The sequence below is a fragment of the Brassica rapa genome, chromosome A01 (genome assembly GCF_000309985.2).
Source record: "Brassica rapa cultivar Chiifu-401-42 chromosome A01, CAAS_Brap_v3.01, whole genome shotgun sequence".
NCBI classification, from domain to species: Eukaryota; Viridiplantae; Streptophyta; class Magnoliopsida; order Brassicales; family Brassicaceae; genus Brassica; species Brassica rapa.
Genome location: NC_024795.2, coordinates 21,011,564 through 21,025,381, shown reverse-complemented (window position 1 = coordinate 21,025,381; position 13,818 = coordinate 21,011,564). Strand labels below are relative to the sequence as shown.

At 29.4% G+C, this 13,818-nt stretch overlaps 2 protein-coding genes across 3 annotated transcripts; one reads left to right on the top strand and one right to left on the bottom strand.

Moving 5' to 3' along the window:
* The first annotated feature begins 2,411 nt into the window (after nucleotides 1–2,411).
* Nucleotides 2,412–13,506, top strand: LOC103834008 (probable E3 ubiquitin protein ligase DRIPH). Its single transcript, XM_033276816.1, has 9 exons — nucleotides 2,412–7,594; nucleotides 8,730–8,829; nucleotides 8,996–9,176; nucleotides 9,255–9,345; nucleotides 9,424–9,670; nucleotides 9,749–9,802; nucleotides 9,892–9,964; nucleotides 10,112–10,408; nucleotides 11,373–13,506. Exons 1-8 carry the CDS (start codon nucleotides 7,486–7,488, stop codon nucleotides 10,322–10,324), a joined length of 1,068 nt encoding a protein of 355 aa, XP_033132707.1. The 5' UTR covers nucleotides 2,412–7,485; the 3' UTR covers nucleotides 10,325–10,408; nucleotides 11,373–13,506.
* On the bottom strand, nucleotides 10,411–11,228 carry LOC103834001 (3-oxoacyl-[acyl-carrier-protein] synthase II, chloroplastic-like). 2 transcript variants are annotated; one of them, XR_004450080.1, is made up of 3 exons: nucleotides 11,078–11,228; nucleotides 10,781–10,987; nucleotides 10,411–10,707 (listed from the first exon to the last, which is right to left on the bottom strand). XR_004450080.1 is itself a non-coding variant. In XM_033276820.1 (2 exons), the coding sequence occupies exons 1-2, from the start codon at nucleotides 10,919–10,921 to the stop codon at nucleotides 10,552–10,554; spliced, it is 297 nt and encodes a 98-aa protein (XP_033132711.1). In that variant the 5' UTR covers nucleotides 10,922–11,032; the 3' UTR covers nucleotides 10,411–10,551. The 2 variants fall into 2 exon arrangements, 1 of the variants encoding a protein (XP_033132711.1); XM_033276820.1 differs by lacking the exon at nucleotides 11,078–11,228 and having other exon boundaries at nucleotides 10,781–11,032.
* Nucleotides 13,507–13,818: the final 312 nt, after the last annotated feature.

The window sequence follows — 13,818 nt, the reverse complement described above, 5'->3', positions numbered from 1 at the left end:
TATTTGAAGAATGGAAAACATGATAGAGATCTCTATTGTTGTCATCGCGGAGAAGAGTCCTCCGTGTGTGAAGATCCTTCACAATTAACCAAGAGGTTCAAACTCAATGGAACAAGAGTTATCTTTAGTGAAACGACGCATTGATACAAGGTTTTTTATGATTGATGGAGTTACAAAAATAATGTTTAGCTTTCTTCCTATGTTACTGTTAAAGCATTGTTGATTTAGCTATGTGTTTCTCCGATCAGTATTTGAAGTAGATGTGAGTAACACTTTTTCAGAGGAAGAAGAATCCTTGTGTGTTAGAGAGGTTTTGGTGCCTCAATTGAGTCCATCTTCTTCAAGAATAAGAATTTATATGTCCTCTACAACATTTGAAAACGGTTATCGATCCACTATCACATTAAGAATGTTGTCATATTTAGGACTGAGTCCCTTTAACATATAAGCAACCAAGGTGCGTTCTGTAACAGATGAATCAACATTGGTCAACAAGTCCGAAATTGATTTCACTTTTTGGTAGTAGGTGTGAATGGATAGATCACCGATTGTCTTGGTCTTTAGGGAGTGATCTAGTTTGATGGTTCTGGCGTCTTTGTTGTTATAGAAAAAAAAATTCAGTTATGACCCAAATATTTTGTGATGTTCTTCTTATCTAGAAAGTACTCCAAAACAGGTGTTTGGACGTTGTTTCATAGAGCCAAAGCTTGACAAGACCAACTCTTTTGATCCATGCCTCGTAAGTTGCGTTCGACGGAAACAATGTACCATCAAATTCACCAGAAACTTCAAAACTCTGATAGTGCGTAAAGAAGAGTTCACTCTAAGCGTCGTATTTACGATTGCAATATCGAGAAAATAAAAATGTGGGATTTGATTTAGGTAACACTGGATGTACGTTCAACCATTGGAAGCGATTAAGAGAGAAGAAGAAAAAAAATAAGATGAAGAAAAAAGAGATTAAATAATTAATAAATGTAAATGCTTTGATACCATATATTAAAGTAGAACCTTAGCTCCGACGAACGAGGTTCTTTGTCGGTGTTTGTTCCGGTGGCGTCAAGATGGAGGCGGTTAAGTCGAGACGGTGACGACGCGTTAAGCGCTAAGGGAGCAGATCTCCCCACGTGTCGAGCCAGCCTCCTTGACGCGCTTTCCATGTGGGGCGAGTGATGTTGAGATTGGGCTGAAGGCCCGTTTAGATTTTTTCGAGCCCGTTGTTGTTTTTTTGGGCTTCTAGTCAGTCTTTATGTATTCGGGCTTCGGCTCTTGTCTGGGCTTGGCCCAGTTATATAATATCAAAAAACTTTGACGGAAAAAAAAAAAAAACCTTTTCTCTTGAAAGGTTTACTGTATTTACTGAGAATATATAATATAATCTGTTCAACAATATCTCGGATGTACCCATCAAATGTTCTAACTAATAACAGAATATTATTAGAATTTATTAGCGTGCATGTATGTTTATGTATCAAGTACACACTCGTGTGACTCCCGACAAATCTTGGAATGTTGCGAATGTATATGGCCCAAAAATCTGACGTACGTGACGAGTTAAGCCAAGGCCAACCGCAGAGGAGAAAAACAAAAAGACCAATTCATGTTACCCATACCGTACCTTAGCACATGCACGTGTGATACTTAAAACCTCTGTAATAAACATCTTAAATATTTGATCCAAAAAAATATACTTGATGAAAATTTTAGAAAATACATGTATCTTTGCGACGGTAATTTCTTGCGGAAATCCTTATATTCGGTTAGTTTATGAATTCACCTATATGTTCTCATATTTTCTGTAATAAATATGCATTTTCTAAAAAAAATATCACTAGAGATTTATAGACTAAAAGATTTTTTTGACGTATAATATATTATTATTTTATCATAAATAATTTTTTAAATATCAAGATAACTGTAATCTATTTGCATCATATAACGACGGAGAGCGGTTTTACTTGCATTACACTAAAAATTATTTATAAACATATTATTAAATTTACAGAAATCACCTCTTTTTGGATTGAATCCCCAATTTTTCTGGTGTAAAAAAATAATTATTAATTGTTGAGTATGTTTATGTTAATGACAAAAAAAAACAAATTAATTACTTTTTTTTTGTTTAAAGCACTGGAATAAAAATGTTTTTAGTGTAAAAGATTAGCTTAGAAGTTGTTCTAAAAAAAGGATTAGCTTAGAAGTTTGAAAACGCGTTTAGATAGAAAGAACACACATAATAAAAACTAAGGTTATGAATATTACATGCGGTTACGATTAAACTTATCCATTCATTACAAAACACAAAGAAAACACATAAGTGGTTATAATTTTAAAAATAAAAGAAAATATATATGTGTGTGTGTTTCAAAAACACGTTTGAAACACACTAGTAGCTAACTTGGTGTGGGGAGGTGGGTAATAAGTGGGTGTTGATTGCAAGTTGGTGAGATATTTTTTTAATTGAAACTTTCTATATAAGGTTGATGCATATGAAGTTGTCGACGCATTTCAAGGTACATATGTATCCAATTTTGTTTTTCCATTTCAATTTTTTTGTCATTTCATTTTTTAAAGTTATTAAATATAAATAATTATGTTTACACTATATTTAATCTAATTTGCATTGATGAAGCAGAAAACTTTATTTTAGAGTTTATAAAATAAATGTAATATAGATAATATAAACTAATATATATGTTTAGACTTAATTTTTTAAGTTAGAAATATAAGAAAAAAAATTAGTTGTGAAGAATATATAATGTAAAAAATGTTAATTTTCTACTTATAAATTATATCTTTGAAAAATTAACAAATCATAGATTTTATGTGTTAAGAAAATTATATATGTTTATAAGTCAGTTTATCGAATGTCTTTAATTTTTTTAATAAAATTAATTATTGTTAAAAATATGATAGTGTTCACATAATAAATAATTTTTATCATAGAAAATGTTTGATAAATAAACATTTAGGAATATGTAGGTTTAAAGAGAGACAAAAGTAATTTTAATACTAAGATAATTAGGAAAAAAATATTGTGTAATTCTGATTTAAATTTTTAATTTAGTATTATTAATATTATGATAATAATGCATAATGGCGTCTAATCGTCGAGGGAAAGCAAGTGCTTCGGGACAAAGAGGTCGGAATGCTTCTAATGAAACTAGAACTAGAGTAAGTTTGGAAGTTAAATATTTTACTTAATGATATAGATGCAAAAGATATAATTAATTGATATATATATATATATATATATATATTATAATTTGTAGACTACAGAGAGATTCAAATGGACGTACGAACAAAATAAAAAATTGATTGAATTGTTTGATGAGGCATTTTCCATGTCAAATTATAGTCTCAAATATCCTATGGCTCATGGCAGAGTATATGGTTGAAAAATTCAACCTAGCATTTAACATGAATATAACTTACAGATTTTTCAAAAATAAGCTTGATGAGTTCAAAAAATCATACAAGATGTGGAAGTTTCTGATGAAATCCACCGGCATTTCGGTGGATCCTGAAACATCTATGATTTACACATCTCCGGAGTGGTGGGATAACCATGAGGCGGTAACTAATAAATATTAAATTTATATTATCAACTATTAAGACACATATAACTAAACTGAAATTATATATATATATATATATATATATATATATATATATATATATATATATATATATATATATATATGTTATAGGGATGTAGAATAACAAAATCATTCAACCGAGAGACGCCAAAATTTTGGGATGTAATGGTATGTTGTTTTGCATTACATGATGTATATTCGCAACCACAATATTGTGCGCGACAAAGACAAAAAGAGATAATGAATGAGGGACAAGCTGATGATTCCACACATGGAAACTCAGATTTCGAAGGGGGTGACATGCCAGACACTAAAGTTCCAGATACTGAAGAAAATGAAGAAGTATATGGCGTCAAGATATGAATGAGAGGTATATGGCAGAGATCAAGTCACAAGATCCTGAAAATTCAACTGTGGGACATTAGATGAGTGTGGTCCCACATTGGAAATTTAGACAAAGAGTGTCTGATATACAAAAAGATGTCAAACTTAATACGATTTCAGGCTCCACAAATACGAGAGGATTTGGTTTACTTGGCTGAAAAAGTGCAAATCCAGGAACAAGAAGTGAAGCTGCTCTTGCAATGGGTGAAATTTATGGGCCTGGAAGCTTTGAGATTTTTAATTGGAATGATTATTTGGTACGACCTTTTGTTTGTTGTTAACAAAGGAAGCTAGCAGGATCCTACAGTCAAAAGATATGGATATTGATATTGCTATTGGTCAAGTGAAATGTCATATTTCTTTTTTAGAGACTGTAGAGAAATAGGCTTCCATGCAGAAAATGTAGAAGCTGAACAGATTGCTATTCTATGAAAATTGATCATGTATTTTCTGTGAAACCAAAACGGTTCATTAAAAAGAACCAATCGATATGATCGTCAAACCAATTTCTTACCAAAACGGTTTGGTTTCTTTCGAAAAAAGGTTTGATCAGCTCTAAAGTTATGAATTTTTTTTTTTGGGATTTTTGTTTGATCCGAAGAAGCCACAGTTAACAAATGATGATGAATTTATGGTTTATTGTGTCAACCTTGAAGTTTTTATCAAGCATGGTGATCGTTCTGATATTAATGGTGATGAATTGTGTATGGAGTTGAAGCTCTTCAGAGTGAGTTTACCAACAAGTATTCATAAGGCTGCTGAGGTATTGTATTTTCTTAAGAAGGCGGATACATGTTATCAAAATACATGAACTATATATCGCATAATGATGACAATTTATGTTTCAGTTGCATCGGTAGAAAGAATCTTTTCGAAGTTATAACTCAGAAAATCTTAACTATGGTCGGGTATGTTACAAGAGATATTAAATGGTTTGACGATCATATCGATTGAAACGAGGATGGCCAAAAAATTGGACTACACAAGTTTGATGAATGAGTTCTCGCTAATAAGACTGCAAAAAAATTATTTTTGAAGAATAGTGTATTTTCATCTATTAATTACTTTGAATATTTATGTTTTTGTTTGATATTGAATTTTTTGAATATTTATGTTTTTGTTTGATATTGAATTTTTATATATGTTCAAGTTTTTTCTATACGAAAGGCATCGCATTTTTTCTTTACTTCTAGTCTTCCAAAACGCAAGATTGGGAATATCTATATTGGTGTGATAAATAATTTAATCTTTGAAATAAACAAATATGAAAGAAAAAAAAAGAAATTGAAGCTTGGTTCGCTTTCTCAAATCAGAAACTTCAAGGATCTTTTCAGAAAACCTATGCCATTTAATGATTGGTTCAGCTTTTCAAATAATATTTGGGTATCTACCTCATAAAAATTCTCTGTTACTTTTTTGGCATCACTTCTGTTGAAATCATGTTATATCATTCACATATTGAATTAAACTATACAATTTCCTCTCTTTCGATTGTTATTTTAGATTGATTCTCAGAGCTCAAACAATATTATCTTCACCTGTCAATATTTTCGTCAAAACTATATCTCACAGAAAGATGTATATTCATAAATGATAGCATAAACTGGTTGTATCTAGTAGTATTGTCTTGTAGAAGAGGATTGTTTTTAGTGGCATAAAATTTAAATAACACTTGACATAAATGTTAATTCTAAATTATACTTTCTTTTTAATAAAATAGACTAGAATTTCAATGCCATAAAATGTAAATAACACATGATATAAAGGTTATTTCTAAATTGTATTTCTTTTTAATAAAATAGACTAGAATTTCAACTTAGCATTAATCATGTATGTTTTCTGTCTCTTTTAACAAATGGTTTATTGACTACACTGGAATAAAACTTTGTAGATATTTTATCTATTACAACAGAAATATAATTTTTTATAGTGTGTGATTTTTTAATTAAAACCGTACACTAGAATTTTTATTTAAGGTATTTTTGTATTAAACTATTATTACTCAATTCTGTAATAAATTATTGTGACCCGCTAAAATATAATACATGTTTTGATTTACCATAATTAACACATCATTTAAAATAGCAAATTATATTTAGCTATATCAAATCGGAATATAATTGGTCATGCATATACGACAAAAAATTTATTGTATTGACCAAATTCTAATATTTTCCTCCAAAAGTAATTTAAGTACATCCAGAAATTTCACAAGATTAATGATAATTATTATTTCAACAATTATGTTGTATGAGTAGATTTCTCCTTGAAATAGTATCGTGCATATAATAAAGACCGTAGAAACACTAGCATCTAATCTGTATTCGTTATTCCAACATAAAAATTTTGAATTGCATCCATGATCCATTCTAATCATGCCACTTGTTACTACAGAACATAAAATTGAATATGTTGTGTCGTTTGTAGAACAAATTTTGTTTTGTATTATTTGTATACAACTATTTCATGGAATAATAATCATACTGTTATTCTGAATTATGGAACTAAGTAATATACGTCAATGTATAAAATCATTTCTCAAAATTGTAAACCGACCTGAATTGTGTTATACAATTATTTTATTTTTTAAACCAATTAGATTCAAAATGTATATCCAGAAAATTTATCATAATATATATCTCACACTAAATATAAACAACAAAATCAATAATTTAGTTTTTTGACAAAAAAAAATACTAAAAAGGTAATGACTATTATCAAAAATTAAGACAAAAAAAAAAAACATGGCATGAGTGCGCCGATCAAAGTTTAATTATTTTTATCTTATAGAATAATATTCACAATAAAATCATACAAAATTAGCATAATTTAATTTCAAATGTCCAATGCAACTATATATTTACTCTCTATAAATTATGCAGTCAAAATTAATATCAGTTATATATACATGAATATTTAATATAAATTATACTTACATTTCTGATTATGAACCAAAGGTTCTAGTGTTTACTCGTCGATAGAAGTTTGTGAACATTCTCTCTAATTTGTTAAATAATGAATATGAGACAGTTTAATATATTCAAAATAGATACAATGTAATTTTTTTTCTACACAAGAAAAAACATATTAAATGGTTAATAATCAACATATTGTGTTGTAAATTTTGTTTCATATACATTATACTGCATTACCCGAATGTAGAAATTAAATACATTTCCTTTTTAAAACACCAAATTCATTTCGACCTCTAATTGTGTATAATCTCAAAGTCCATTCCTTGAAAAATACTTAATGGTAATTTAATATCTAAATATAAATCTCATTAATTTTTGTTAATCAAGTGATATATGGGCTGAGATCTAATTAATCTTCCAATGAAATTATTTGGCCCATGAAAAGTCTATTAGTTGTGGACGGTCGGAGCATTATAAAAATAATATAAAATTATTAGGGCAAACCCTTCACTTTAATAAGATATAAGACATTGTTTTATCTTTTTCTAATCATATAGCCGCACAACTTTTCTTTGAGACTTGTGGAAATGGAGAAGGAGATTGTTTTGAAGCAAAATGTGGTCCCATTATTCAATTGCCTTATCTGCAAAAATTTATTTGATCATCCCACAAACATCACCGAGTGTAACCACATATGTGAGTCTTTGATTTTTATTGCCTAGCTTTCTCTATATTTCACTGCGATTTTGAAAATCTTCTTTGGCTATCATGTGATATATATGAATCGACTTATTGTTTGGTTTGTTATTATCAAATTTTTTTTGTAATTATGTTAGATCAATATCTTTAATGGTATCCGTGTTGGTGTCTCATAAAGTATCTAATAATTAAATTAAAAAGATATAAAAAGAAGAAAGAGAATGAAACTTGATTTTCTATCACTAATGAGAAACTTCGAGAATCTCTTCAAAAACCCCCCAGCCATTTACATAACTATGATTGGTTCAGATTTTATTTTAATTAAAAATTTTAATGATATTAAAATATTAATATTTAATTTTAAATATTTTTTGGGTATCTCACTCGATAAAATGCTCTTGCTGTTACTTTGTTGGCATCTCATGTTTCTGTTGAAATCATATTATATCATTCACGTATATTTAATAAAAATATAGAATTTTCTCTCTTTCAATAGATACTAGGTTAAGATCCGCGCCATGCGCGGGATGAGATTATGTATACATATAATTTTTACATATTAACAATAAAATTGTGTTCATTTCCGTATAATGTACATAATTAAATTCGAGTAACCACATAAATAAAAATAATATATATCTTATTTATTGACAATATTTGTTTGGTAAGTAAATCAAAACAATCATTTTATTATTTTATCTGGTATATGATTAAATTTCAGTGATATTGAGTTAGATATATAGTATATTGTAATATAATATTTATTATTCAGACTTGCTATTCATATGATTTTATTAAAATTTGTATATTTCCTGTAACAAAAAAATTTAAACATTAACTACAAAAATTTTAATGTAAGATTTTATCAATGCAAATTTCAAAATCAAAATATTAATGTCTCAATACGTGTTCAATGCAAATTTCGAAATTAACATAATTGTGTATTTTTTTATATGGTATATAGTTCAATTTAAACTATATTAAATAGACATATATATATATATATATATATATATATATATATATATATATATATATATATATATATATCAATATGAATATCTATTAAATGAGACTTCATATTCATACGATTTTATGATCATTGATATCTTGAAAAGGAGTGTTTGAAAAGTTTGCAGGAGATGCATAGAGGACAAGTTCACAGTAGAGAATCTGAAAGCTTGTCCAGTCTGCAATGTTGATCTTGGTGTTGATCCTCTTGATAAACTCAAGTATAGTCACCTTTTATATATATATACTCAAAATCAAATACAATATGTCATCAAATCTTGAGTTTCACAATGTCTTTTTCTTTTTCTTAACATTGGTTATAAATATGTCTATGAACTTTACCAAAAACTGGAACATCAAATATTTAACTTAGTTATGAAAGTGCAGGCTGGATAACACTTGGGATGACTTGAAGAAAATATTCTTCAAACCGAATTCAGGAACCTCTTTGAAATACTCCAGAAAGAAGAAAAAATATCTAACTTCACACATAGCAACTTCGTCTGGAGGATCAACTCCACCTGAGCCATTGGAACCAAAGAAGCTTGGCAAGCAAAACAATGTTTTGGTTAGTAAAAAGCTTATTACTATATCATTTTGTTTTTTAGTGTTTAAAATATGTTTGTTACTGAGTGATGCATCACAGGCTGGAGCATCAACATCTAAAGGATGCATACAAATGGAAACCAACTCTAGGAAAGATAAGAAAGAGATTCCAGTATCATCGGATGATCTTGGTAAGTCCTTGAGTACTACTGATAAGAACAACCATATTGCACTGATTGCTGAGACTGCAATAACTCCAAATGGCAAAGAGAAACAGAACACTGTCCTTACCGAGAGAATCCCTGGTGAGAAACCGAAGAACAAAGGTAAAGAAAAGCAAGAAAGTTTCTCTACCCCGAGGACGGTCTCTGGTCAGAAAGGGAAAGGAAAAGCTTCTTCTTCTCCTCCGGTTTTGAAACCCCGAATGCATGTGGATACGAGTTCATCACAAGCTGCCATGTCTGTGGAAGCAGAGAAGAACAAAGTTTGGCTTTCACTAATCGCTGCCCGGAATCAGTAAAAGACATTCTACTATTTTCTTCACATTGTCGCTTTTAAGCTTAGATTCTGAAGCTCTTGATTGTTCGTTTTCAGGAACACTTATAATAGGCCTCTACTGCCACAAATCTGCAGTCAATACATACGAACGTAAGTGATCACTGGATCTTTGCTCTGAAGACATAACAGCTTGTTTGAGAATGTGTGATAGTGATGATTTTATTTGTGTATCTTCACAGTGATGGAAACTTACCGGTCTCATATCTCAAGAAGTATGTAGCGAAGAAGCTCGGTCTGCAAAGCGAGAACGAAGTAATGACTCTCTCTCTCTCTCTCTCTCTCTCTCTCTCTCTCTCTCTCTCTCTCTCTCTCTCTCTCTCTCTCTCTCTCTCTCTCTCTCTCTCTCTCTCTCTCTCTTTAAAACTCAGATCTTGATCTCCTTTTGGTTGGATCTTGCAGGTGGAGATATGGCTAAGGGAAGAGACCGTGCGTTCTACACAGAAGCTGCATGAGTTGGTGGATTGGTGGGTTCAGACTACTCCAGTTGCTGAGCGAAAAAGCGGGATGGTTGGAAGATCAGCTGCTGGATTCCTCATGAATCTCCACTACAGTGGTTCTTACTTTACCTCTTTGAATAATTCTGCTGGCCATCTGTCATCATCAAACCATTAATCTTCTTTGAATAAACCCTTTCTTGCGTAATAGAAGGGTTTAAAAAGAAAAGAAAAATGGTGAGTAGTTAGAGAACTGTAAGAGCATGATTATCCATTGTCCTTAGTTTTAAGTCCTTAGAGTTTTTTATTGTTATTTTTAGATTAGGACATTGTTAAGGACTTTTTGTAAAAATGGTAATTACTGGTGGGACTTTTAGTTGTCTCTTAGTAAATTAATTGTTGAGTTCATGACACAAACTTGTATGACAAGTAATAAAAAGATCCTAAGACAAATTTATAAAAAGCATAGCAGAACCCATGTTTGTTGTGGCGAAAGGTACACAGAAAGGATTCATCTTCTTGTAAGAGATCTTCAGCGCTTACAATAGCATCATTGAAGACCTGTATCACTACCAGATTGTTAGAGATGCAACGATTAGCAAATAATTCCCCAATCTTTGGCTTCAGAGTGTACCTTCATGCCACCCATTGCAGAGCCAATCAAAACTCCACATTTGGCTTTGTTAAACTCAGCCATTACTTCATCAGAAGTTACACCACCATCAGCCAAAGCTTTCTTACCAGCAGTGAGAAGATAGAGCATGAACTTGTCCATCCGTTTGGAAAGCTTTGGAGCAACCCATCCTTCAGTTGAGAATGATTTGATCTCTCCAGCAATTCTCTTATCAAAGGTAAAAAGGAAAGATATTTAAGTACATGGAGACACCCAAAGCTTTCAAGAAAGCCTGATATAATAATATTTGCTTATTACCGTAGGGAACTCGGAACAATCAAAATTCTCAATCTGGCTACCCAAGTCCTCTCACTGCTTCTTTGGCGCGTGTGGCCTTCGTAATGGTGATGATACAATCCCATCAAGAACCATTGCTTCACCAACCTGAAATACAAGTTTGAATTCAAATTAAAAGTGTGAAACTTTAAGTTCATAAAACATTAACACAGCTCTCTACCATTGCCAAATCTCAAAAACAGAGCAAAACATGGGAAGAGATATACAAACCGATTCGAGATCTGGAGATGAAGAAGATCTCCGTAGACAATAAGAGTGAGTCCATCGACTTGGACGTTTTGGGAATACTTAATGGGCCGTTATCGTTTTATCTCTTTATACATCTATTTTATTAAAACATAATCATGACATATTAATAAATGTTATAACCAACTATTTATTTTCTTTCTTTTTTGACATCAAACGGTCATTCCATTACTCAAACTTGAAGTGGTCTGGATAACCATACCGGAATAGAACCAATGAAAAGTAACTCCATATGGAAGGATCTAACAGTCTTAGCTAAAAAATCTGAAATTTGATTACGCGCTCGTGGAACATGTATGATGCTGAAATCTGGGAAGCATATCCGTAGCGTCTCTATCTTCTCCAATTCTGTCGCAAAGCTTGGCCAAGCATGAGGTTCCTCTAACATTGCAATCATCTCCTTACAGTCCGTCCCAAAGCTCTGGCATGTTGAGCGCTGGAGCATTTTCTCCATTGCCCACTGCAGTGATTCTACTTCCGAATGCAAGGCTGATTCACGTCTAGTAAGATTTCTTATCTCCATGAGCTGAGTATTCCTCCTACTGTCCATCCAAACCCATCCACCTCCACTAAAATTGGCAGATGCTGTCCAAGATCCATCTAACAATCATAAATGAACATACATATTAATTTTAAGCAAATAATATAATCATAACCCACTAACCCTATATATATATATATATATATATATATATATTTTGTAAACTAACCCACTAACCCTTTATTAAAGGTCTAAATAATAAAAGTCATTAGAACAGGTTTTTGATTAATATTTTTAGTTCTAAAATTACAATCTGAAATATAAAATACAAAAACTAAATAAATTTGGATATATAAAAAAATATATTAACAAATTCTTTTACTGTATTAAACAAATATATAATACATCAAGTATGCCTAATACATCAAATACTAATCTTAAGATTTTTTTTTCAATATATTTGTTTCATTTACGTTACTCCAAATAATATGTAATCAATATATTTAGTATTTTAATAAATATTAGAAACAATAATTCCAAAAAGAGGAATATTTCTATACATAGAAAACTTCTAAAATATATACTTTTGTGTATAATAAAAATCATATACGCATCAAAAGGTAGGATTTTAAAAAAAAAATTAACCAATGCATAAAAATATTCATATTTTTTTATTTAACCAAAAAAAAAACTGTTTGTTTTCAAGGCATAGTTCAAAAACTTAATAACTAACCACCCAATTACTAACTATCACCTTTAATAAACCGGAATTCATATAAATATCAGTTTCAATATTGTAATTTAATACCTAACAAAAACTATTTATAAATATATTTTCAATAAAAATTATCTTATATTAGTTTTGGCCGAAGTTTATACTAATAAGAAGAGAAAATAAAAAAGAACTTTCTTATTTAAATTTTATAACTTTGACATAAAATTAAAATCAAGTGACATGACTTAAATAAATATATTATCCTACTTTGATACAAATATAGTAATACAAATTGTTTGACCATTCTTAAATATTTCAGATTTATTTAAAAGAACATAGGTTATTTTGTAAAAAAATATATCATATTAAATTTATAGTAACTGTACAGGTGAAAAATAACAGATCAAAAACTAAACATTATGAATATTGAAAATTATATTTAATAGGATTAAACTTTGGTTATATTTGATAACATAAAATATATTATCTCCTTCTATTTATAGATATAAAATCAAAAACTAAAATTTAAAAAATAGAAATAAAACTGAAAATAAAAATTCTATATATATTAAATTAAAATAATATTATGTTTTATGCGGGTCAAAATTCTTGCCTAAAATCTTAATCCATCTATTATACCAACTAAAATAGTTCATATAAACATTAATTATATATATAATTAAAAAGTTAGATAAATAAAAAGGTTATCGTTAAAACATTAATTCCGCACTTTCAATGTAACATAGTTTTTGTTTACAATAGATCAAATTTTACAAAATACATATTATTTTGCTAAATAGGATTACAAAGAAAAATACAAATATAATTACAAAGAAAAACATAAATATGATTACAAAGAAAACATAAATATGAATTTTATTAAAAAAAAAAGAAAACATAAATATGAAAATTAAATTTCAAAAAAGAATATAAAACAAAAATATACATGCCTTTCAAAGGATGGGTCAATCTTATGTTAGCAAAGAATCCAGTCCTTGATATAAAACACTAATAAACCATAGGTCAATCACTAGTTTAATCTATTAATTTAGGGTCCTATTTTTGTCTAACATTAACAAGTCAAAGTAGGACCACTTAAAAAATTAGTTAATGTGACATATTTGATTATTTACATTAATAATAAACTAACTATAAATTTGATTTTTTTTTAATTATAACAAAATGTGTTGAGAAAGAATCTAACAAAATCTTACTTAAAATTTAAATATTTTTATAAAATAAAATATTAATTAATTTTGT

Excerpts from the sequence above, each read along its gene's own strand:
- LOC103834008 (XM_033276816.1), top strand. The coding sequence starts at position 7,486 with ATGGAGAAGGAGATTGTTTTGAAGCAAAATGTGGTCCCATTATTCAAT. Across the intron at positions 7,595-8,729 it reads CACCGAGTGTAACCACATAT|TTTGCAGGAGATGCATAGAG; the intron begins GTGAGTCTTTGA and ends GTGTTTGAAAAG. Across the intron at positions 9,346-9,423 it reads AGTATCATCGGATGATCTTG|AGAAACAGAACACTGTCCTT; the intron begins GTAAGTCCTTGA and ends CAAATGGCAAAG.
- LOC103834001 (XM_033276820.1), bottom strand. The coding sequence starts at position 10,921 with ATGGACAAGTTCATGCTCTATCTTCTCACTGCTGGTAAGAAAGCTTTG. Across the intron at positions 10,708-10,780 it reads CTGCAATGGGTGGCATGAAG|GTCTTCAATGATGCTATTGT; the intron begins GTACACTCTGAA and ends GTAGTGATACAG.